This window comes from Hippopotamus amphibius, chromosome 2 (genome assembly GCF_030028045.1).
Source record: "Hippopotamus amphibius kiboko isolate mHipAmp2 chromosome 2, mHipAmp2.hap2, whole genome shotgun sequence".
NCBI classification, from domain to species: Eukaryota; Metazoa; Chordata; class Mammalia; order Artiodactyla; family Hippopotamidae; genus Hippopotamus; species Hippopotamus amphibius.
Genome location: NC_080187.1, coordinates 227,711,508 through 227,734,318, shown reverse-complemented (window position 1 = coordinate 227,734,318; position 22,811 = coordinate 227,711,508). Strand labels below are relative to the sequence as shown.

The 22,811-nt window shown below is 34.1% G+C and overlaps 2 protein-coding genes across 8 annotated transcripts in view; one reads left to right on the top strand and one right to left on the bottom strand.

Annotated features, from left to right (window-relative positions):
- Positions 1 to 22,811, bottom strand: part of KLHDC2 (kelch domain containing 2) — a 52,827-nt gene that overhangs the window by 5,586 nt on the left and 24,430 nt on the right. Inside the window, exons 14-16 of one of the 4 annotated variants that reach the window (XM_057723769.1) lie at positions 3,527 to 3,603; positions 1,559 to 1,625; positions 950 to 972 (exon numbers count right to left, since the gene is read on the bottom strand). In XM_057723769.1, coding sequence (XP_057579752.1) covers positions 965 to 972; positions 1,559 to 1,625; positions 3,527 to 3,603 — 152 coding nt within the window. In that variant the 3' untranslated portion in view covers positions 950 to 964. Of the gene's footprint in view, positions 1 to 949; positions 973 to 1,558; positions 1,626 to 2,739; positions 2,806 to 3,526; positions 3,604 to 22,362; positions 22,470 to 22,811 lie in introns of those variants that run through there. The other 3 variants (XM_057723768.1, XM_057723770.1, XM_057723771.1) reach the window with 3 other exon arrangements.
- Positions 1 to 22,811, top strand: part of NEMF (nuclear export mediator factor) — a 56,423-nt gene that overhangs the window by 16,675 nt on the left and 16,937 nt on the right. For all 4 annotated transcript variants that reach the window (XR_009051482.1, XR_009051481.1, XM_057723767.1 and 1 more), the window contains exons 8-23: positions 980 to 1,053; positions 1,913 to 1,983; positions 2,064 to 2,139; positions 2,530 to 2,592; positions 4,186 to 4,263; positions 4,352 to 4,560; positions 4,806 to 4,997; positions 5,317 to 5,380; positions 7,072 to 7,160; positions 12,337 to 12,440; positions 13,828 to 13,890; positions 18,340 to 18,452; positions 19,763 to 19,820; positions 20,400 to 20,458; positions 20,542 to 20,662; positions 21,834 to 22,110. Coding sequence is in view for 2 of the 4 variants with exons in the window: in XM_057723767.1 (XP_057579750.1) it covers positions 980 to 1,053; positions 1,913 to 1,983; positions 2,064 to 2,139; positions 2,530 to 2,592; positions 4,186 to 4,263; positions 4,352 to 4,560; positions 4,806 to 4,997; positions 5,317 to 5,380; positions 7,072 to 7,160; positions 12,337 to 12,440; positions 13,828 to 13,890; positions 18,340 to 18,452; positions 19,763 to 19,820; positions 20,400 to 20,458; positions 20,542 to 20,662; positions 21,834 to 22,110 (1,711 nt within the window). In the remaining 2 variants the exon portion in view is untranslated. The remainder of the gene's footprint in view (positions 1 to 979; positions 1,054 to 1,912; positions 1,984 to 2,063; positions 2,140 to 2,529; positions 2,593 to 4,185; positions 4,264 to 4,351; positions 4,561 to 4,805; positions 4,998 to 5,316; positions 5,381 to 7,071; positions 7,161 to 12,336; positions 12,441 to 13,827; positions 13,891 to 18,339; positions 18,453 to 19,762; positions 19,821 to 20,399; positions 20,459 to 20,541; positions 20,663 to 21,833; positions 22,111 to 22,811) is intronic.

The following is a 22,811-nucleotide window of genomic DNA, read 5'->3' as shown; positions in this document are numbered from 1 at the left end:
TCAACTTTAGATTATTCTCTCTCCCTCCCCCTAAATTTTGGAAGGGGTTACTACACGTGAGACAGTCTCTGGTACAAGGCTTGAAGGAGTTGAATTATTCACCTTCAGACTCAGAACCTGAAGGGCTTCTAGAAGTAGCATTATTTATGCATTTTAATTCTGTAAGTGCTGTGGTGTGACTGTGATGAGTTAGACTTTTCTAACTACTTAAGGGAACCTAAATTAACTTCCAGATGAGGATAATAAAAAGTTACAGGAAATATAAGGAAAATGGAAGCTTTGATCTTTGACACATTTTTATCTGCAGATTCTCATGTAAAATTTTTAAAAAATCATTCTTGATATTTATATTTTGTGATTTATAACATTTCTTAAGGTTTAGGGATCATTTTTATGCTGTAAAATTATTTTGTGCACTTAAAAATACAAATTGAACGTTTGAAATAAATGCTTTAGTTTCTGAAATACATGAATTCACTGTAATCCTGTGTGAAATGCAAACGGTTATTTTTTGCTATTGCACTTCCTTTTTTAAATGAATCTGATATATGCAATAAAAAGCATACAAAAATGTTCAGGAAAACTCTGGAAAATAATAGTAATGATGGAGAATAATGTTTTCATACATTAAATATATCATGAAGCTATAGTAATTAAAAGTTAAGTTTTGGGAGAAGGAACACACAGAATAAAGAATTCAGAAACAAGCCCAAATATATATGGAAATTCAGCATATGAACAAAGTGCCTTTTGGATCATGAGGAGAAAGATGGATTCAATAAAAGCTACTGGGACCACAAGCTGGCCAAAATATATTCTTATTTAATAAACTGATTATAAACATGAAATAACTGTATTTAATTTTCTTCAACAACTTTTATTATTTCATAAGCACTTTCTATTTTCTGCATAGTTGTTTAATAATAGTTAGTGGACAGTTGATTGGCACTCCTTTTTTCCTTTCTTATTCCCCTATTAGATATTGAAAAAGTACTTGTTTGTCTACAGAAAGCAGAAGAGTATATGAGAACAACATCTAACTTCAGTGGAAAGGTAGTGCCACATATACTTATTGTATGTTGTTGTGGTTTTACTTATTTAAATTTTTATAATTTAAATGTTCGTGGAAAACAGTATATGTAAATTTTTTGTTGTAATTTGGAAATTTAACACCTGTAATATGCTTATTCTAGGGTAGCTTTTTTAAAATTGCTATTCCTATTCCTTAAATCTTCTATGAAGTACTGGGTCAAGTCAGTATCGGCACTGGGTCAAGTCAGTATCTTCCTGAAAAGTTGAGGAATTGGAAAACATTTCCTCTTAGGTTGATTTTAGATAGAGAAGCACATCTTAATTTGTCAGCACTTTCCAAAAACTTACTGATTAACATCTTTTAAATTATTAAATATCTTCTGAATTACCTATATCTTGTTTTTCTTCCCTATTCCAAGTATAACTTTACTTACAAAAAAAGTTCAGGAAAAGTTCTGATTAATTATAGCTAAATTCAGTCCAAATATATAAACCCTGCGCCCAGTTATGAATTAAAATTTCCTACCAGCAAAGTGAACCGAAGACTTTTTCTGCTGGAAGTTAAATGCTTTTGGCTTTAAATTGCAGAACATCTGAAAAATGGAAAGAAAACAAAATGCACATGTGTAATCCCACTGCTTTATCAAATCATTAGTTTTCATTTTCTTTATTCCCTGTTGTTCTTGTCCATATGAATGTCAGTATTTTCTAATGGTACTTACTGAGTGTTAAAAACATCATTTTGAGAAGTGATACAGTCAATAGACAAATGCTGATTATTTATAACTAGAATAATAAGTTAATAAAATTAATATCATTCTAGGAGTAAATCTTTGTAAATTATGAACAGAAATTAGTTTTAATGTTGGATTTTTTGTAGGGGTATATCATTCAGAAAAGAGAAATGAAACCAAGCCTGGAAGTAGATAAACCAACTGAAGACATACTAACGTAAGTATGTAGGCATGGGTCAAGTTGCTTTGGGTGTTTATTAATGTTCTTGAATGTGATACAGTAAATATGTTTTACAGGTATGAGGAATTTCATCCTTTCTTGTTTTCTCAACATTCACAATGTCCATATATAGAATTTGAATCATTTGACAAGGTGGGTTTTCTGATTCTGTTTTTTGACCAGTTAACGTGATATGAGTTGTTAAATTAATATCAACTTGCTTTGATTAAGAAATTGAAAATATTTTTGCTTTACAGTCACTATGAATCTGGACATTAAAAATCAGTTCAGTCACAGATACAAACTGTTGGAAATGTTTGTTGCCACTTTATTTCAAGGTGAAGGACCAAAGATTTGAACTTAATTTGATTCTTGACTGTTTAGCTATATAGTATATTTACTGGGAATCCACTCAAGTTCCTTGAGTGATGTTATGATACAAAATGGAATCTAAAATTCTGTGTATGCAAGTTGAAGCAGCAACCATGTTATTGTGTTTCTTTTTTTTCAGCTAGTTGATTGTCTTTTTCTTTTTTTGATAAGGCCGTAGATGAATTTTATTCCAAGATAGAAGGTCAGAAAATAGATTTAAAAGCTTTACAGCAGGTATGGTATTATTAAAAACATTTATATTAAACCAACTAGCCTTAAATGTGGTTTGCTGGGTAGGTGATGCTTTCATACAGGAATGGGCAGCCTTTTAGAAGTAGTTTGGGAACTCCCTGATCTCTTGGTATATTAATGATGGTCCAAGGGAACTGTCAGTGTTTAAAAAAAAAAGAAATCCCTCATTTGCTCCATCGGAATATCAGATATTCTCTAAACCAGAAAAAACAGTGGGAAGGAGACCTGTTATTTATTCCCTAGCATGATTTACTTCATTACAACAACCCAGAGCTTCTCAAACTTTGCTGTAAAGGGAATAGTGTTTCAAGGAGGAGATTTTTAAATAAGCCAAAGGAGAGGGGGAGGATTTTTCTGTACAAATAAGTATGTATTTATTTATTATTAAACTTTTTTAAAGTGGGCTTTTGAACTAGGCCTTTAATGTGCTTTGCATGTATCATGACTCCACAAGGAGGGTTTAATATGCTGTGTTTTCCCAGCACATTTGACCATGTTTGGGGAGCTCTTACTGCAGAACAGTTTTAGAAAATGGCCAAAGTCACTCTTGATTTGATTTTTCAGAAATATTAAAATCTTAATATATGTGTGCAAAAACTAGAAATTTGTGAATCCCTGTATCTTCACCCCCTTGGTTGTAAAAAATGAATTGAGTAGAATTTCAGAGCAGGTGTGTCACATGAGTTACATAGTGGCAGCACTTTAGCAAGTAAAGAGATGTTTAAGAGTAACATTGAACCTCATGTTTTTCTGTGCATCAGAATCCCATGAATTATTTGAGTAATCATTGTGCATTCTTTTAGTAGTCACTGTCCTTATAATTTAAATGTTTTTAATATTACATCCAGCATGCAAACATTCATCAATTGGTGATGCTATTACTAGTGTTAAAAAAATTAGCCCCCATATCACTCACCTTAAAATGTGAGTTCCATATGATAAAATGCTGTACAGTCATCCCTTGGTGTCTGCAGTGGATTGTTTCAGGAGCCCCTGTGGGTACCAAAATCCAAGGATGTTCAAGTCCCTTATATAAAATGGTGTAGTACAATGAATATAGTTGGCCTCACATATTTGCAGGTTTTGTATCTGCAGATACGGAGGGTTGACTTATTAAAGTCCAAATAACCACCATGAGCCTTTGTGTTATTTAGGAAAAAGAATATTTTGTAAAATGCTAGAAATAATACTGAGAAAATTAGAAGCAGGATTAAGATAAAAGGAAGCTATTTTAGGAATTCCCCCAAACTTTAATGTCATAGGGAAAAATGTCTTAAATTCTGCCTGCTTGAATAATGCAAGGGCATTAGGGGCATATCTTACTTACAGTGTAACTGGTAATCAAAATACCTTCCTATATAGAGAATGGGAGGTAGATGGTCAGGAGAGGTAATTTTGGAGCATGAAACACTTTGGGGTAGGATAGACCTGGGGAGGTAGACTGTGGGGAAGTTCAGGTAACAGCATTGAGCGGGGCAGAAGCAGTGGTGGAATAGTGAGTTTCAGGATGTAAAAGAGAAGGTATGGAAGGTAGAAGAAATCTAATTTTTAAAAACTCTGTTTTGTCAACAAAAGGAAAAACAAGCATTGAAGAAATTAGATAATGTCCGAAAGGATCACGAAAACAGATTAGAAGCTCTTCAGCAGGCTCAGGTATTATGTTTATCTTTTTCAAATACTTTTTCAAAAATGGTAACTTTAATTGGCATTGTAACAAATGTTTTTGGTTTATTAAATTAAGGAAATAGACAAACTTAAAGGAGAGCTTATAGAAATGAACCTACAGATAGTTGACAGAGCCATCCAGGTTGTTCGAAGTGCTTTAGCCAACCAGATAGACTGGACAGAAATCGGGTTAATTGTGAAAGAAGCTCAAGCTCAAGGAGACCCTGTGGCAAATGCAATCAAAGAATTAAAACTACAAACAAATCATGTTACAATGCTGCTGAGGTGAGTTTGATTCATATTTAAGCAGTTAATGCTTATCTTTATTTTGCTATTTAATTTTTCACTGTATTCATTAAAAATTTTATTTGGAAATTTATCTTTGAAAATACAGAAAAAAATTAATTTACCTTAAAATAATGCAACTATTTAAGTACTGTAATCCATTTATAAGTTCATTGAGAAAAAAATTGAAAATAAAAAAGTGATATGATTGACATTAGTGAAATACTATTGAATATTTTTAATAGAAATCCATACTTGTTATCAGAGGAGGAAGATGATGATGTTGATGGTGACATCAATACTGAGAAAAATGAAAGTGAACCACCAAAAGGAAAAAAGAAAAAGCAGAAGAATAAACAACTGCAGAAGCCTCAGAAAAACAGGCCATTGCTTGTTGATGTTGATCTCAGCTTGTCAGCATATGCCAATGCCAAAAAGTAAGTCATAAATTTAAGTATAAATTTTATTTTATTTTACTTTTATTTATTTATTTTTTGGCTGTGCTGCAAAGGGTCTTAAGGATAAGAAATATCATTATTTTGACTGCATATTCTTTGAGGTGAAATACTTTTTTAAAAGTATTTAAAATCTTGTTTCATGCATTTTACAACTTTTTCGTACAGAACATACGAAGCAAAGTTGCATAATGTGCAAAACTTGTTCTTGATGACTTGAGTCTGTAAAATTAGAAATAACATAAATAGAAAGCTAAGAATAAAGATTTCATCTAAACTTAAGAGATGTATATTTTTTTAGGTATTATGATCACAAGAGATATGCTGCTAAGAAAACACAGAAGACTGTTGAAGCTGCTGAGAAGGTACTTAATATTTCTTAGGGTGAACGTTAATTATTTTTCTCTGCTTTATTAATTTAATGGACTTAATTATTTTTTCTGTTTAAATGGGGTTTTCAAATTCAGAAATATCTTTCAAACTTAATTTTGCGAGTCCAACTAGAGGATGGAAGATGCCTTAGAGGACTGGGACGGGGAGGGTTGGGGGGACTCAAGGGAGGGTGGGGGGGGAGTTGAGGGAGGGAGGGAATATGGGGATATGTGTATAAAAACAGATGATTGAACTTGGTGTACCCCCCAAAAAATAAATAAATTAAAAATAAATAAATAAATAAAAGCCACAGAAAATAAAAAGGGGGAAAAAAAACAAAAAACTTAATTTTGCTTTAAATGTGTATATTTACAGTATTTGTTTTCTCCCCTAACCCTCTCTTCCCCAGGTCTCTCTATCTCAGTAATTTTCCCTTTGCTCAAATTAAAAATGTTGGAGTCATCCTGGAATGTTCTTATATCCAATCAATCCTTTAAATAGAAAATGAAGTCATTTCTCTCTGTTCAAAATCTTCCAGTTTCTTCCCCTCTCACTCAAGACACTTTAAAGCCCTTCTCCTGGCCTATCAGGTCCTACGATCTGCTTCCCTCTGACCACATCACCCACACTCCTCTTGTTACACACTCTTTCCAGCTATAGTGGGCTCTTAAGCTGTTTCTACAACCGTGGCCCATACTGCCTTCTCAGGGCCTTTGCACTTGCTGCTCTTTCTGTCAAGAATGTTCTCCCCTGAGATTCTTCATGGTTTGATCCCCCTCTTCATTTACGTGTCTATTTAAATAAGATTTTATCAGAGAGGCCTTTCTTGACCACTCTTAGTAAAAATAATACTACCCTCAATCACACCCTCTTTACTCTTGTTTTTTTTTCTTTAAAAACACCCATGCCAACATGTGTTTATCTGTCTTCCCTCTAGAATGTAGATTGCATGAAAGTAGGATCTTTATCTGTTTTGTTCATTGCTATGTCCCCATCCATAGAATATTGCCTGGAACATGGTCACGTTAGTATCTGTTAAATGAGTGGCCTTCATGACTTAGCTCTCCATCTACCTCTCCAGCCTCACTTTTTGATGCTTTACCCTGTGATCATACTTGTGGTCAGGCTTGCCTTTTCCTTAACGCTTACAGTGTTCTTTGTGTTCTTCGCCTTGATAATTCCATTAACCCTTCAGGCTTCAGCCTAAATGCCATTTCCTCAGAAATACCTTCTTTGACCGTAATCAATTATAAATTAGGTGCCCTTGTTATATTCTCATAGCATCCTTTGAAGCATTTGCCATGTTTATTTGAATAATTATGTGCTTTAAATATGTCTCTTCTCCTAGACCCCAGTGGGATAGGAAGTAGAAACTTTGTCTTGTTCATTGTTGTGCCTCTGACATCTAGCCCAAAACCTATTATGTGGTTGCACTGAGTATTGGGTAAACAGATGACCTGTTTTTCATTTGTAGGTCTTGAGCAGATATTTGTATACAAATTACTTTAATATTTAAGGCAAAAATTTTTTCATTTCATTACTTTCATGTGTGTATGGTGTGTGTGTGTGTATAGATAGTGCCATTTTGTGACATTTAAAAAACCATTTCTTGCCCTATCATTTATTTGGTGTTATTTAAATAAATTTTCAACAAATTATTTAAAAACTCTTATCTTATAAATAGGCATTCAAATCAGCAGAAAAGAAAACAAAGCAAACCTTAAAAGAAGTCCAGACAGTTACCTCTATTCAAAAAGCAAGAAAAGTGTATTGGTAAGTGTTCGACCTTTTTAAAATATATTTTTTGTTTTTATCAAAATTATACATGCACATTGTTTAGAAAATCAATCAGTTCTAGAAAGCTTGTGAAAAAACCAGTAACCCTGCAAACTGTTATACCTAACTCTTATTGCCTCCTCTCCCAAGGAAACATTTAGCTTTTTTAGCTGATCCTTTTGGTATATACCTCCCTTTCTCTTTGTAATATATTGCTGCTTCTTAATTTTTCTGTCTTACAGTCTGTTAATAACTTCCCGCTATGGAAGGATGAAGGCTCTATTCTTTCCACTTGTGCTCTGTCACACACACATCACCTGGCTTCTCAGTGTGCTTACAATGTGGCTTTGTTAAGACTGTGATATTCTGTACTAACATTATCATGGATAGTTAAACTGTAGTCAGAGCTGGATCATACAGTATTCTGTCTTCTTTTCCTTTCCTGTTCAGCATTTTATCTTCCCTGAAGTTAATAATTGTCTTCTTTCATTTGCTTTCTTTTTATTTTTGTTCTTGTTATTGGACATGTCCAAATCCTCTCCCAAGTGTGTTCATACACATTGCAATTTTATCAGTATCATCTTCTTGCAGAAGTTTTTCCTGGAGCTTTTTGACCTACTTTGTTCTAGATTGGTTACTCTAAGCATTTTAAGATTTATTATTATCCTGGAAGTTCTCTTTAACCTCTCTCTGTGTTGTATTTTCTGTCCTGAATCTCAAATTTCCTTTTTCTTTGGTGATGGACTATGTGGTCTAGAAGCTTCAGGAGAAGGGGTATGTAGAAGATAAAGTTTTTGAGTTCTCCAATGTATAAAAAAATTATTATTTTACTCTTAACAGTTTGGATGGGTATAGAATTTTAATTTGAACATTTTTCCTCAGACTTTTAAAAAGGCATTGTCCATTGTATTAACTTCCAGATTTGATCTTGAGGAGTTTGATGTCATTTTGATAGTTGATATTTTAATAGGAAACTTGTTTTTGCCTTTCTCTAAGCTTCTAGATCTTTTTTTTCTTCCTCTCAATTTTCCAAAATTTCACAGGAATATAGGTTGGTGATGATGTTTTTATCCATTATGCTGGATCCTTTTGGGCCTTTTTAATTTGGAAACTCGGGAGAAATTTTCTTGAGCTACTTCTTAGAAAATTGCATACCCTCTGTCTGTTTTTTTTGTTTGTTTTGTTTTCTTTTTCTTTCTTTCTAGAAGTCTCTTATTTTTTACATATTGGACCGCCTCAACAGTCCTCCAGTTTTATTGCTTTTTCTGTTTTTCAACTCTTTTTTTTGTTCTATATTGAGATTTTTCTCAACTTTATCTTTCAATCCTTCCATTGAATTTTTTAATCTTTTATTTCTTCCTATCATGTTTTAATTTTAAGCTGTTTTGGGTTCTTTGAATGTTACTTTTAGAAAACTTACTGCTCTAGTTTCTTTATAACTGAGAATAGTTTTGATGTATTACATTTTATTTAATATCCTTTTCTTGCAGGTTTGTCTTCTCCAAGTTTCTTTTTTCTGTTTGTTGGTTTTGTCTCCAGCATTCACTTGTGTTAATGTCTGGTGATCCTTGATTGTCTACTCACTTTCTATAGTAGAACATTAAAATGCTAATTGGAATTTCTTTATGGGTTGTTGGACTTGTAAAATGGTCTGTGAGGGCAGTCTTCTGTGGAACTCTTGATATCTTTAGCTTTTTTGCCTCTTCGTTTGGTCTCATTTCCCAGAAAAGCTTCTTTCTCTTCCGCTTATAAATTGAAGACCTGGCTGTCACTGTTTTGGGAGCTCAGTGGAAATAATGAGCTGGAGATTCTTGGTATCTAGTATTTCATACATTTACTTAATTGTCCTATTTTATGTATATTACTCCTACTTACAATGTGGTACATTTCCCCTTAGTCCAGAGATCCTCTTTGTAACCTTTTTAGAGACTTAATTTTTGGCTTTCTATTAGAGTGTTGAAGGGGCAGTTACCGCCATGTTCAGAGTTGGAAAGATGTAGGGAAGTCATTGCTTCTTGATCAGATTTTCAGCCAATCCTTCTGTTTTTAAACCTCATCTTAGACCCTGTTTCTAGCAGTACCTTGTGCTCTTTATGAGTCATACAGTGTAAGTTGATTTGTTTCTTGGCTTTTTGCACCATCAGCTCAGGATTCAGTTTCTTGAGTTTGCTTACTTGTCCATTTATTTTCTAGCTTTCATAATTTTGATGCTTTTTTCTTTTCTTTTCTCTCTTTCACTCTAATATTTCTTTTGATGAATATGATTGACATAATTTTCATTTCTCATAATGTTTTTGTTAACTGTTGGTACAAGGTTATATTATCTCATAAAGCAAATTAGGAAGTTTTCCTTTATCGGTTGTCCTTAAATGTTGATGGAAGTCACCTGGAGTTTTCTTTTATGGGACAGTTTTTCATTACAGATTCAAATTCTTTAGTAGATGAAAGGACTATTCAGATTTTCTAGTTTTGGTTAGCAGTGTTTTCTAAGACTTTTTCTATTTTGTCCGAAGTTTGAAATTTATTGGCAAAAAGTTTATAATATTCCACTTACATATTTTGTTTTTTTTTTTTTTTTTGGCCGGGCTGCACTCCGTGGGGGACCTTAGTTCCCTGACCAGGGATCAGACCTTTGCCCTCTGCAGTTGAAGCGTGGAGTCTTAACCACTGGACTGCCAGGGAAATCCCTCCACATCACTTTTTAACATCCTTAGAATCTTTCGTTACTTCTCCCTTTTCATTCAAGAATCATTTGTGCCTTCTCTCTTTCTTGATTAATCTGACCAGAGGATTTTCAATAGTATTAATATCATTAAACAACCAGTTTTTGACTACTATCTCCAGTATTATTATGTGCTCTCTATTTTAATTATTATTTTCATCCTTCTACTTTTCTTTGGGATTTATTTGCATTTCCCTTCCTGATTTCTTGAGACAGAAGCTTAGTTCATTGATATCCCCCCTCCCCCAGCCACTTTTCTAATATATTTAAGGCAGTAAATTTCCCTCAGCATGGCTTTAACTGCATTTAAAAAGTTTTGTTGTTTAGCATTTTCATTTTCTTTCATGTCAAGATATATTCTGATTTCCATGGTGATTTGTTCACCCATGTGTTATTTAGAAGTATATGTATTACTTTCCAAACACATGGGGGGTTTTTGATTATTTCTTTGTTAATGATTTTTAGCTTCATTTGTATAATAGAGTTGATACTCTGAATTATCTCAGTCATTTGGTGTTTGTTGTTGAAACTTGCTTTACGGCCCAGTCTATTTATGGATAGCTTTTATTTATAAATGTTTCATATATAGTTGAAAAGAGTGTCTTTTCTACAGTTACTGAGTGCATTTCTCTAAATATCAGGTCATGTGTATCAATCATGTTCAAATCTTTGGCACCTTTACTAATTATCTTTTTATTGATTGCTTTCCCAATTACTGAGAGAGGTGTGTTAAACATCATACAACTATGGATTGTCTGTTTCTGCTTTTACTTCTGCATTTTTGCTATATGTATATGAGGCTATGTAATTAGGTGATACAAATATACAAGTGTTATATCTTCTCAGTGAATTGAGCATTTTATTAATTTTAATGAAATGTCCTTTTAACTCATATCGTTTCCATCTGTGTGAGATGTTAAAACTGTATAAACTGTTTTTGGTTAATATTTGCATGGTATTATCTTTTTCCATCATTGTACTGCAAACTTTTTATATCCTTATATTTTAAAGGAATATGTATATCATTGTTTTTTTCCAGTTTGACAGTCTTTGCATTTTACCTGGAGAATTGACTACAGTTATATTTAATATCATTGCTGATATATTTGCACTTAAATCTACCCATCTTACTATTTGCTTTCTATGTGTCCCATTTGTCCATTTGTTCTGTGTCCTTTTTTGTCTTCCTTGTTGCTCTCTTTTGATTAGTTGGCTCTTTTTTTTTTTTTTTTTTTTCTTTTTGCCTGTTATGTATTCCTCAGCTAGGATTATTACAAAATACATCTTTGATTTATCTTTCTCATTCTTTTTGTCCTTGTGGGCTTATGTCTTTTTACAAACCTCTTTACCGTTAATAGGGAAGTGGTTAAATCAGTATAGTGTATCCATTCAGCAATGAGGAAAGTATATTTTTAAATGAAAAAAAATATGCAGAACGGTGTGTTGAGTCTAAAAAAGAGCAAAGGTTTAGAATAAACATTTTATTTTAGCTTTTGTATGTAGAAAGAAACTCTAGAGAGGGATACACAGGAAGCTGATGGCCCCTTAGTTAGTAGTAGTGGTAGGAACTGAAGAGATGTAGGATCTCTCACTATACTTTTTTATGTAATTAAAAAATTTTTTGAACCATGTATATATATTACTCAATAAAAAATCAGATTAGAAAATAGGAATAGAATCCTTTTGCTATTATATTTTGGGAGCTATGAGGGAGTTTCATTTAATGCCTGTTCTCAATCTATCATCTTTAACCACAGATTTTTTAATTGTAGGTTAAATTGTAAAAAGACTGACTATCTTGCTAGTCATGTAACATAGGAAATATTTATGTTCAGTCTCATTTTATAAATGTCATACAAATACACACTCTTTACTTTATCATGGTGGTATGTATTAATCATGAAAACCCAGGTTAATTTGTTTCTTGAGACAAGTCATAATTTTACACTTCTGATGGCAATTTTCGGGTTTTAGTATTTTTTTAAAGTAAAGAATGTCGTATATGTAAACATTCAGTTGATTAACTGAGGACAGAATGGCAAACAACTTCTCTTTCTTACCAGTGGTCCCAAAGCCTGTCCAGTGCCTCACTGAAAGAAAGCTAAACCTAGGGACCATGTAACATTATATGCTTTTGCTTTTTGAAATGCGTTGTTACAGCTAGCTTAAGAAGGCTGTCTATATGGGAGGGAGATAAAGAGTACATACTTGTTTTTAACATAATATGCAATTGCTTTCTACTGAGACTGTCTTAAGAATATCCTAGGGCAATTTGTATTACAAGTTTTGAGTAAAATTCAGCCTGATGTCTTAAGAAAAGAAATTAAGCCATCAAGTTGTCTTAACCTACACAGACAGGAGAGCTTTCTGTTTTATTTTGTTAAAAGGGTGTGAATTCAGGCAACTGTGAAGGGAAAGAAATGTTAACTTTTTTTCTTTAAAATTTGGTAGGTTTGAGAAGTTCCTCTGGTTCATTAGCTCAGAGAACTATCTGATTATTGGTGGACGAGATCAGCAACAGAATGAAATAATTGTGAAAAGATACTTGACTCCAGGTAGGTAAGATTAAAATTCTAAAGAATTTTCTCTTAAATAATTGGGTCGGTTATCTCAATAGTAGGTGTAGATTTTCATCTTGTACTCCTTTGTTTGACAGATTTAATTGGTAGAAAGAGGTTCATGGTTTATGGTGTATTGAATATGTGCTTTGATACTTAATTCTCATTTTAAGTGAATATTCCTAAAGTAGTAATACTGAACTAATCTGCGGTATTAGATTTTTTATTTTCTACTACATTAACTTTAATAAAGCTAATTAACATTAGCTTTCAATCCTCCAAAGTCATTGTAGATCAAATTTTTAAAAGCTTAATTTTTCAGTGCTGAAGTTTGTAACCGTTTTTCACATTTAGAAACAAGACTTAAGCCATGTGTGGTAAGGCCTCTCATTTGTTTTTGTTTGCTGATCACCACCACTTCACTGTGGCTGAGCCCTCAGTGTGGGTATCAGAAATCAATACTCGATATCAGAGCTAATCTGATGTTCTTTGAGGATCCAGAATCAGGAAAGAAAGTGACAGGAATCAGGTTACATGGTACCCAGGGCTTGATCTCTGTCTTCTCTAACTCTGTTCATTGTGAGCTGAGCCTTTCATGGAGCTGTATGGGCTTTGCTCTTCTTTGACTTTCAAATCCCAGATGAACTATCCATGGCAAACAATGGCTGCTCATTTTTTTCTGTTAGGAACCATGCACTTTACTTTTCCCTAGCTGACCATTCATTCCTGCATTCAGTGTTTGCTCATTTATTCATCTGTTGCTATCACACACTTCAGAATAAAACTGAAAGTCCTCATTGTGGCTTACAAGGTTCCTGGCTCCTCTAGCCTCATTTCTTACTTCCTTCAGTCTCGCTTCGTGGTTGTTTGTCACACTTGTCAACCATCTGCGGTCCTTGGGACCTTTGCACTTGCTAGGATGATTCATCTCTGTGTGTCTCTCATGCTTCAGCAAGCTAGCCTGGGCTTGCTTATATGGTAGCTCAGCAAATTTCTGAGAGAAAGAGAGGAAGCATACAAGGCCTCTCAAGACTTAGGCTGGTAACTGGCATTTGGTCACATCTGCCATATTCAGCTGGTCAAGGCAGGTCAAGGGGCAGGCTCCACATTTGAGAGATGGGGAAGTAGATTCCACCTCTCGATGGGAAAAGCTTCCAGATCATCAAGCAAAGAGGTATGGATCAAGGGAGGGAGAAGAGCTGTGACCATTTTTGTAATCTGCCTTATTAGCATTGCTTTCCTCTGAGGAGGCTATGAGAAATCTCCCAGGAGTGGGAGACGGGCTTTTCTTTATATGTCTTCTTATACCTTTTGGATTTTGAACCCATTAAACAATAAATAAGTAAACAATTTCAACTTAAAAAAATATTTATTTATTTTAAAGGGGACATTTATGTACATGCTGACCTTCATGGAGCGACTAGCTGTGTAATTAAGAATCCAACAGGTAACATATTTCTTTCTGTTATTCAGAACTTTAATTCTTTTGTTTAAAATATTTTTAGCATAAGAGAAAAATCACTAATAGAGATAAAAAAGGACACTTTATAATGATAAAAGTGTCAATCCATCAATAAGATCTAACAGTGATAAACCACATGTGCTTCCAGCAACAGAGCCCTGGAGCACATGAGGCAAGTCCCACAGGGCTGAAGGGAGACAGAGACAGTTTAATAATAGTCGTTCAAGACACCAATACCTAACTTTCAGTCATGGATAGAATAACGAGATACAAGGTCAACAAGGAAATAGAAGATTTGAACAACACTCAAGTTACCTAGATTCTACACACGTCTCTAGTACACTCTGCCTCACAATATTAGATTACTCCTCCTGCTCAAGTGCACGTGGAATGTTCTCCAGGATAGACCACATGATAGTCTATAAAATAAGTTTCAATTAATTTAAAACTAATGAAATCATATAATAAGTTTTCTGATGATAGTGGAGTGAAATTAGAAACCACTAATAGAATAAAATTCACAAATGTGTGGAAATAAACAGCACACTCATAAATAACCAGTGGGTCAAAGAGGAAATCACAGGGGGTGTTAGAGAATACTTTGAGATAAATGAAATGAAAACAAAATTTATCAAAACGTATGAGATACAACTAAAGTGGTACTCAGAGTGAAATTTATAGCTGTATACCTCTAATAAAAAAGAGTAATGGGGCTTTCCAGGTGGCACAGTGGTTAAGAATCCGCCTGCCAATACAGAGGACATGGGTTCAATCCCTGCTCCAGGAAAATCCCACATGCTGCAGAGCAACTAAGCCTGTGCGCCAAAACAAAACAAAAAAACGAACAAAAAAAACAAAAAAGAGGAATGATCTCGAATCAGTAATGAAACTGTGCACATTAAGATTTAGAAAAAGAAAAGCAGATAACCCATAGTAAGGAAAAGAAGGAAATGGTAAAGATTAGAGTGGAAATAAACAAAACAGAGAATAGAAAGACAATAGAGAAAATCAACAAAACCAAAGTTAGTTCTTTGAAAAGATCAATAAAATTGAAAAACCTTTAGCTAGACTAACCAAAAAAATAAGATTCAAATTCCTAAAATTTACAGAAGTCTTATAGAGGACTGAACATCAATCCTTCATAACCTCTTCCAAAAGATAGATGAGAGAGGAACTTTCTAACTCATTCTGTAGGGCTGATATTACCCTAATAACAAAACTAAAGACATCACAGGAAAGAAAAGTACAGACCAATATCATTTATGACTATAGACACAAAAATCCTCAACAAAATATTAGGAAACTGAATCCAGCAGCATATCACAAGGATTATACACATGATAAAGTGGGGTATATTCCCAGGAATGCAAGGTTGGTTTAACATGTGAAAATTAGTGTAATGTAGTATATTAGTACAATAAAGGACAAAAACCACATGATGATCTCAGTGCAGAAAAAGCCTTTGGTAATAATACAGTACTCATTTGTGGTAAAAACACTTAACAAACTAAGAATAGATGGAAACTTCCTCAAGTTGGCAAAGAACATCTGTGAAAAAATGTACAGCTAAATGCTTAATGGTGAAAGACTGAGAACTTCCCCCCCAAGATCAGGAACAAGATAAACATCTGTTCTTGCCTTACTTTTGCTCAACATTATATGGAGGTTCTAAGTAGGCTATTAGGCAATGAAGAGTTTAAAATATCCAAATTGGTAAGGAAAAAATAAAACTGTCTCTGTTTGTAAATGATATAAGCTTATGTATTTAAAACCTTAGGGCTTCCCTGGTGGCACAGTGATTAAGAATCTGCCTGCTAATGCAGGGAACATGGGATTGAGCCCTGGTCCGGTAAGATCCCACATGCTGCAGAGCAAGTGAGCCCATGTGCCACAACTACTGAAGCCCAGTGCCTAGAGTCCATGCTCCACAACAAGAGAAGCCACTGCAATGAGAAGCCCTCACATCGTGACAAAGAGTAGCCCATGCTCACCACAACTAGAGAAAGCGTGCGCACAGCAATGAAGACCCAATGCAGCCAAAATAAAATAAATTAAATTAATTAATTGATTAAAAAAAAAAACACCTTAAGTAACCCACCAGAAATTATTAGTTAATAAACAAGTTCAGCAGTGTCTAGGATATAAGGTCAATATGTAAAGGTCAGTTATATTTTTATATACTAGCAATGAGCAGTATTAAAAGGAAATTAATAAAACATCCACTTCTAACAGTATTACAAAAGGATAAAATATTTAGTAGTAAATTTACCAAAAAGAAATGCAAGATATACACACCAAACTACAAAACATCATTGAAAGAAATTAAAGAAGACCAAAATAAATGAGAAGACTTCCAGTGTTTATGAAGTGGAAGTCTTAATATTGTTCTGATGGTAGTACTTCCCACATTAATCTACAGATTTAGTGCAGTCCCTCTCAAAATTCCAGCTGCCTGTTTTTGCAGAGATGGACAAAGCTCATACTAAAATTCATGTGGAAATGCAGAGTACCCAGATTAGCCAAATCATTCTTGAGAATGGAGAACAAAATTGGAGGACTCACACTTTCTGATTTCAAAACCTGTAAAACAGCAGTCATGGTGGTATCAAGACAGTGTGGTATTGGTGTGAGGATGGACTGATAGATTAACGAAGACAATTGAAATTCCTTGTTTATCGTCAGTTGATTTTCAGCAAGGGTGCCAAGGCCATTCAGTGGGGATAGAATAATTTTTTCAACAAATAGGGCTGGGGCAACTACTATCCATGTGCCAAAGAATGGAGTTTAGACCCCTACTTCACACCATTTATAAAAATTAACTCAAATGCATCAAAGACCTAAATTTAAGAACTAAATCATAAGACTGTTAGAAGAAAATAAGGTGTAAATCTTCATAATCTTGGATCAGGAAGTCATTTTTTAGGTATGATGCGAAAAGCGTAAGCAACTGAAGAAAAAACATAAATTAGACTTAAGTGAAATTAAAACTTTAATTCAAAGGACTCTATCAAGAAAGTGAAAAGATAATCCACAGAAAGGAGGAAATATTTGCAAATCATTTATCTGATAAAGGACCAGTATCCAAAGAACTCTAGAACTCTTCTGACTCAAGTAGAAAGGCAATTTTAAAATGAACAAAATTTTTTAAATGTGAAATAGACATTTCTCCTAAGATATACAAATGGCCAGCAAGCACGTGATAAGATGTCCTGCATCATTCATCCATTAGGGAAATGCAGATAAAAACCACAGTGAAATACCACTCAACACCCACAAAAATAGTTAAAAACACAGTGGGAATTCCCTGGCAGTCCAGTGGTTAGGACTCCATGCTGTCACTGCCAAGGGCCCAGCTTCAGTCCCTGGTCAGGGAACTATAAGATCCCACAAGCTGTGCAGGGCAGCCAAAAACAAAACAAACAAAACACCCAGACAGTAACATGTTGGTGAGGTTGTGGAGAGATTGGAACCCTTGTACACTGCTGATGCGAATGGACAATGATCTAGCTTCTATAGGAAATAGTTTGATAGTTTCTGAAAAAGTTAAACATAGAATTCCCATGTGACCCAGCAATTCCACTCCTAGGTATGCACCCAAGATGATTGAAAACACATGTCCAAACTTGTTTGCAAATATTCATAATAGCATTATAATAGCCAGGAAATGGAAACAACCTGCATGTCTGTCTACTGATTGATAGATAAAATGTGCTGTATCCATATAATAGAATATTATTCAGACTTGAAGAGAAATGGTGTACTGACATGCTCTCACATGAGTGAACCTTGAAAACGTTAAGTGAAAGAAGCTAGATGTATATAATTCCATTTACATGAAATTTCAAAATAGGCACATCCATAGAGACAGAAAGTAGATTAGTGATTGCCAGTGGCTGGGAAAATGAAGAGTGATTATTAATAGATACAGGATTTCTTTGGCGGATGATGAAAATGTTTTGGAATTAATGGTAATGATTGCATAGCTTTGTGAATATACTAAAACCCACTGAACTGTATACTTTAAAAAGTGAATTTTATGGTCTGTGAATTATATCCCAATTGTAAAATATTTGAATTCTTACTGTAGGGATATGTTAATATGCTCTTTATTTTGACAGATTAGGTAATATATAGTAATTCTGGAAGTCTTCAACCTTTAAATAGATTTTTCTAAATTATCCTTTTCTGGAATGAAGTTAGAATTACTGATACAAGTGAGAGGATATTTCTTCTCTGACTTGTTTAATTAGACCATTTAAAAACCTGTGTAAATACATTTTTAATAAAAACAGTAACTTCTTGTAACATTGAAATTAAAGTGTGGTATTATTTAAAATATAAGAGGAATGAACCTGTCATGCTGCATGTGGTTTCCATGTCTTGCTCTAGAAGTCTGTACTGTGGTACTGAAGCATTATTGTTTTGTTGTTACAGGAGAACCGATTCCCCCTCGGACCCTGACTGAAGCTGGCACGATGGCACTTTGCTACAGTGCTGCTTGGGATGCACGAGTTATCACTAGTGCTTGGTGGGTGTACCATCATCAGGTAATAAGGGCTCTGGTCCTTTTTCTTAATTTAGTAAGGGCAACTGTGTTCCAAATTTTGAGGGTACAGAACTGAGCAAGGCAGACAGAGTACCTTGTGATGGAGTTGATGTTTTGGTACTAAAGAAAAATACGTATATTTAGTTTTATTTTTAAAGCAGAGTAAGGGGATAGCGAGTGATAGGGGCTACCATTTTGAATACAGTGTGAGGGAAGGCCTTTCTAGAAAGGTGAGATTTGAACAGAGACCTAAATGGAGAGAATGATCCATGCAGTTATATGGGATAAAGACTGTTCCAGTTATGACTGGCATACTGACTTAAAAGTTCTTTCTCCTGTTCATCTTTGTTGAAATTTTCTGAATTCTCTTTGGCCCTTCCCGTAAAGTAGGTATATCCAGTGGTTCTTTCTATACACTTGGTTTTAGTAATTGTCCTTCTTTGTGGTTAATGCTTTTTTTTTGGTGATACTTCATTCCATACATGACTTCATATTGTGATTCATTTCACATTTTCAAGAATTATAATTGATAATGACACGCTTTTACAAAGTCTTAAAGCTATACAGCAAGATAAAAATAGTTCAATACCATTATCCTCCCTTAGATTTAGTTTCATTTTATACCTATTTATATTTGTTTTCTGCTATGTTGTGATATTGTGTTCTTAGGAAATTAATATCACTTCTGGGATTATGTTTTCTGCCTTACTGTCATAAAAGGGACTTTCTTTTAGGAATAGGTTTTTTTAGTGTAGTTTTAATCCCTTGTAGAGATACTATCAGATTTGGGTGTTTCACAGATGTATAAAATTTTTTTAAATTGTGGGATTATGCCTGCTCATTTCCTATTTTGCCAAATTAGAATATATTTTTAAAAATATACTGTTGTCTTTATTTACTAAGATGAAAGGTTATTTCATAACCAAAAAAAGAGAAAAATCTCAGGCAAGGATTTAATATAATAAGCATAGTAAATATAGTTTTATACCTTTGTGATAAGCTTATTAAACTATCCTGTTTTTCTTATTATATCTTACATTAGAGGAAATGTGGATCAGTTGTGGCTCTAGTCCGTGGCATTTGAAAACGATTGATGCAGTGTATCCTTCATTATTTCTTTTCTTTGTTACTGACAAAGATATATCTATCTTTGAAGAGCTATCTATCCCTTCAGTGTTAAGAATTTCTGCTGAATTATAAACTTTTTAGGACGTAGTGCTGTTTACTTCAATATGGCTTTACTTTCTCAGGTGAAAATTTAAAAAAAGTATTTCTTAAGACAAGAGTATAATGTATTATTGTGTTTTTCAGGTGTCTAAAACAGCACCAACTGGAGAATATTTGACAACAGGAAGCTTCATGATAAGAGGTAATGACTTGCCAATGGATTTTGGAGACAGGTTTGAGAACCATCTACTAATATTCTCATAACAGAAACTAATTATCCTGACTTCATGTATGAAGTCTGTTATTAAATAAGGAAAATTTTGCTGTGGTGTGGCAAATTTAGCATTTGACATGTTATCTCTACATATATTTTTATTGATCACAGTGTACTTTCATATAGTTTACATTTAAAAGGGTAAGAAAGTATAGCATGACCTTTTTTCTTTTTCCTTTTTTTTTTTTTTTTCTGAGGCAAGGAATACAACTTTATTTGGAAAGCTGGCAAACTGAGAAGATGGCAGACTAGGGTCTCCAAAAAACCATCTTCCTTTTTTCTAAAAATAGATTATTCAGGATCTGACTAACCCAGAAGATGAGAGCAAGCATTCATATTTTTTCTTTCTTAATTCTTGTTCCTATGCATAATGCAAAATTCTGTAAATGGGAAATATTCTTTCATGACAGAGAAAAGAACAGGTGTGACCATTGTGTCAGATCTCTTACAAGCATAAAATGGAGAAAACAGAATTTTTTAAATGTTTATGTACATTATCTTTTGTAGGAAAAAAGAATTTCCTTCCTCCTTCACATCTAATGATGGGGTTTAGCTTTCTCTTTAAGGTACTCTTCAGCTTCTTATTTTTTTTCAAATTTTCATTAGTCTTAACCTAAAGTTCCACCAATGAAAAGAACTGTTTCCATAGGTAGATGAATCTTGTGTTTGGAGACATCAGGGTGAACGAAAAGTCAGAGTGCAGGATGAAGACGTGGAGACACTGGCGAGTTGCACAAGTGAACTCATATCAGAAGAAATGGAACAACTAGGTAGTTTACAGATTTTAATAAAGTAGCTTATAATGTTTTCTCTTTGTCTAGTTTTGCTTCTAAATTCTTACTTAGAAGATCATCTCTTTTGGGGTAATTAAAATTAAAAAAAAACCCAACTTGCTATCAACTATTGAATTTTGGTTTTGGAAATGTTAAATTATACTTATTCTAGTGAATTATGAAGTGCTTAATCAGATCCATAACTAATACTTGAATATATGTTTATATTGTAAAACTTCAGTATTTAATGAGTAATACATAAATGTGTTTAAGAGAGATAGACTCGGATATATACAAGTAAGCATTTACTTTTGGGTTTAGGAATTAGAAGCAACACAAAGATGAATTTACAACAAGTGCAATTTCTTACGAGAATTTAGCTTGATTTAATAATGAATTTGCTTCAAGTAAAGAGGTAGTTCCTAATAAGTTCACTTACCTACCTAGTTCCTTTAGGAACTTATTGTTGGAATAAGTTTACTTACCTACCTAAAGGAACTAGGGAATATATGCCCTCTAAGTTATTTTTACATCTAGAGTCATTCCTTTTTAGGAGTAGTATTTCATTGTTTCACTTACAACTACTATTGCACATGATTCCATTTTTTTGAATTTTCACCATGTTCCTGACATGTATACTTTATTTACATTATTTTTTATTGAATTCTCACAACCATCGTTGTCACATGGTTGGTGGCATCTCATTTTATAGGTGAGGTAACTAGACCATGTTATTACTGCTAGATGGTGTTCCTTTTGCAAAAGTGTGAACACTTGCTGTGTGCCAGTTATATAACTTGTTTTATCTCATTTCAGTTCTCATGTGCAAATTATAATAAAAGCGGCAGAATTTATATAACTACTTATATTTTCCTCCTTTTTGGAAATACCTAACAAAGACAAGCTATAGTTTTTATTGTAGAAATGGTTGCAATGTTTAAGAAATTTATTGTACTAAAGGATCTTGGAGATCATTTATTCCAAACAATTCCTGATACAGGGTATCCTTTTGTCGAGTCAGAGCAACCTTTGGGGTTGATCAGGCATTTTTCTGGTGATCTTTTGGAGAAAGAGGGAGTGAATAGAATATTTTTATGACGTTTTCAAGGAAATCATCAAACTTTGCTGTGGTGGTAGCACTCTGACTTTTGTTATGGTAATTTAACAGATGGAGGTGACAGTAGCAGTGAAGAAGATAAAGAGGAATTACATGAAACTCCTGTGGAAGTGGAACTTGTGACTCAGGTTGACCAAGATGATATTACTATTCAGAGTGGTGGCAATGAGCTTAATGAACTAATTCAGGAAGAAAGCTCTGAAGATGAAGGAGAATCTGAGGAGGTGGTAAAAGATCAGGAACCTGTTGGTGAAATGAAGGACCAAGGGGAAGAGATGTTAAATTTTCCTGATACTTCCATTGACTTGTCCCACCTTCAACCCCAAAGGTAATTTATACATTTATTTATTTATTTATTTATTTATTTTATTGGCTGTGTTGGGTCTTTTTTGCTGTGCGTGGGCTTTCTTTAGTTGTAGTGGGTGGGGGCTACTCTTCGTTGTGGTGCGTGGGGTCCTCATTGCCGTGGCTTCTCTTGTTGCGGAACACGGGCTCTAGGTGCGTGGGCTTCAGTAGTTGCAGCACGTGGGCTCAATAGTTGTGGCTCACAGGCTCTAGCTCTAAAGCACAGGCTCAATAGTTGTGGTGCATGGGCTTAGTTGCTCTGCAGCATGTGGGATCTTCCTGGAGCAGGGCTCGAACCTGTGTCCCCTGCATTGGCAGGTGGATTCTTAACCACTGCGCGACCTAGGAAGCCCCCAAAGGTAATTTAAAAACAATAATTTTAAGTTTTATTTTGTAAGCTGGGAAGGATGAAGAGTTAATCCTCCTTATAAAAACAATACCAAGATTGACTTCAGTGCTTTTACCCTCCATTGTCCTACAGTCTTACTATTTTTTCACTATTTGGTAGACGAGTAGCTCTCTCTTAAGAAATTCCTAGGACCCAGGGTGGAAAAATGCAGTAAATATAAAAGTGACCAAACTAGGCCAAAATAGAAACAAGTAAGTGGTTATACATGCTAATAGTAAAAGGCAGTTACATTTTTTAAAAAAAAAGTGTCCTAGTCTTTAATGTCTTACTGATCA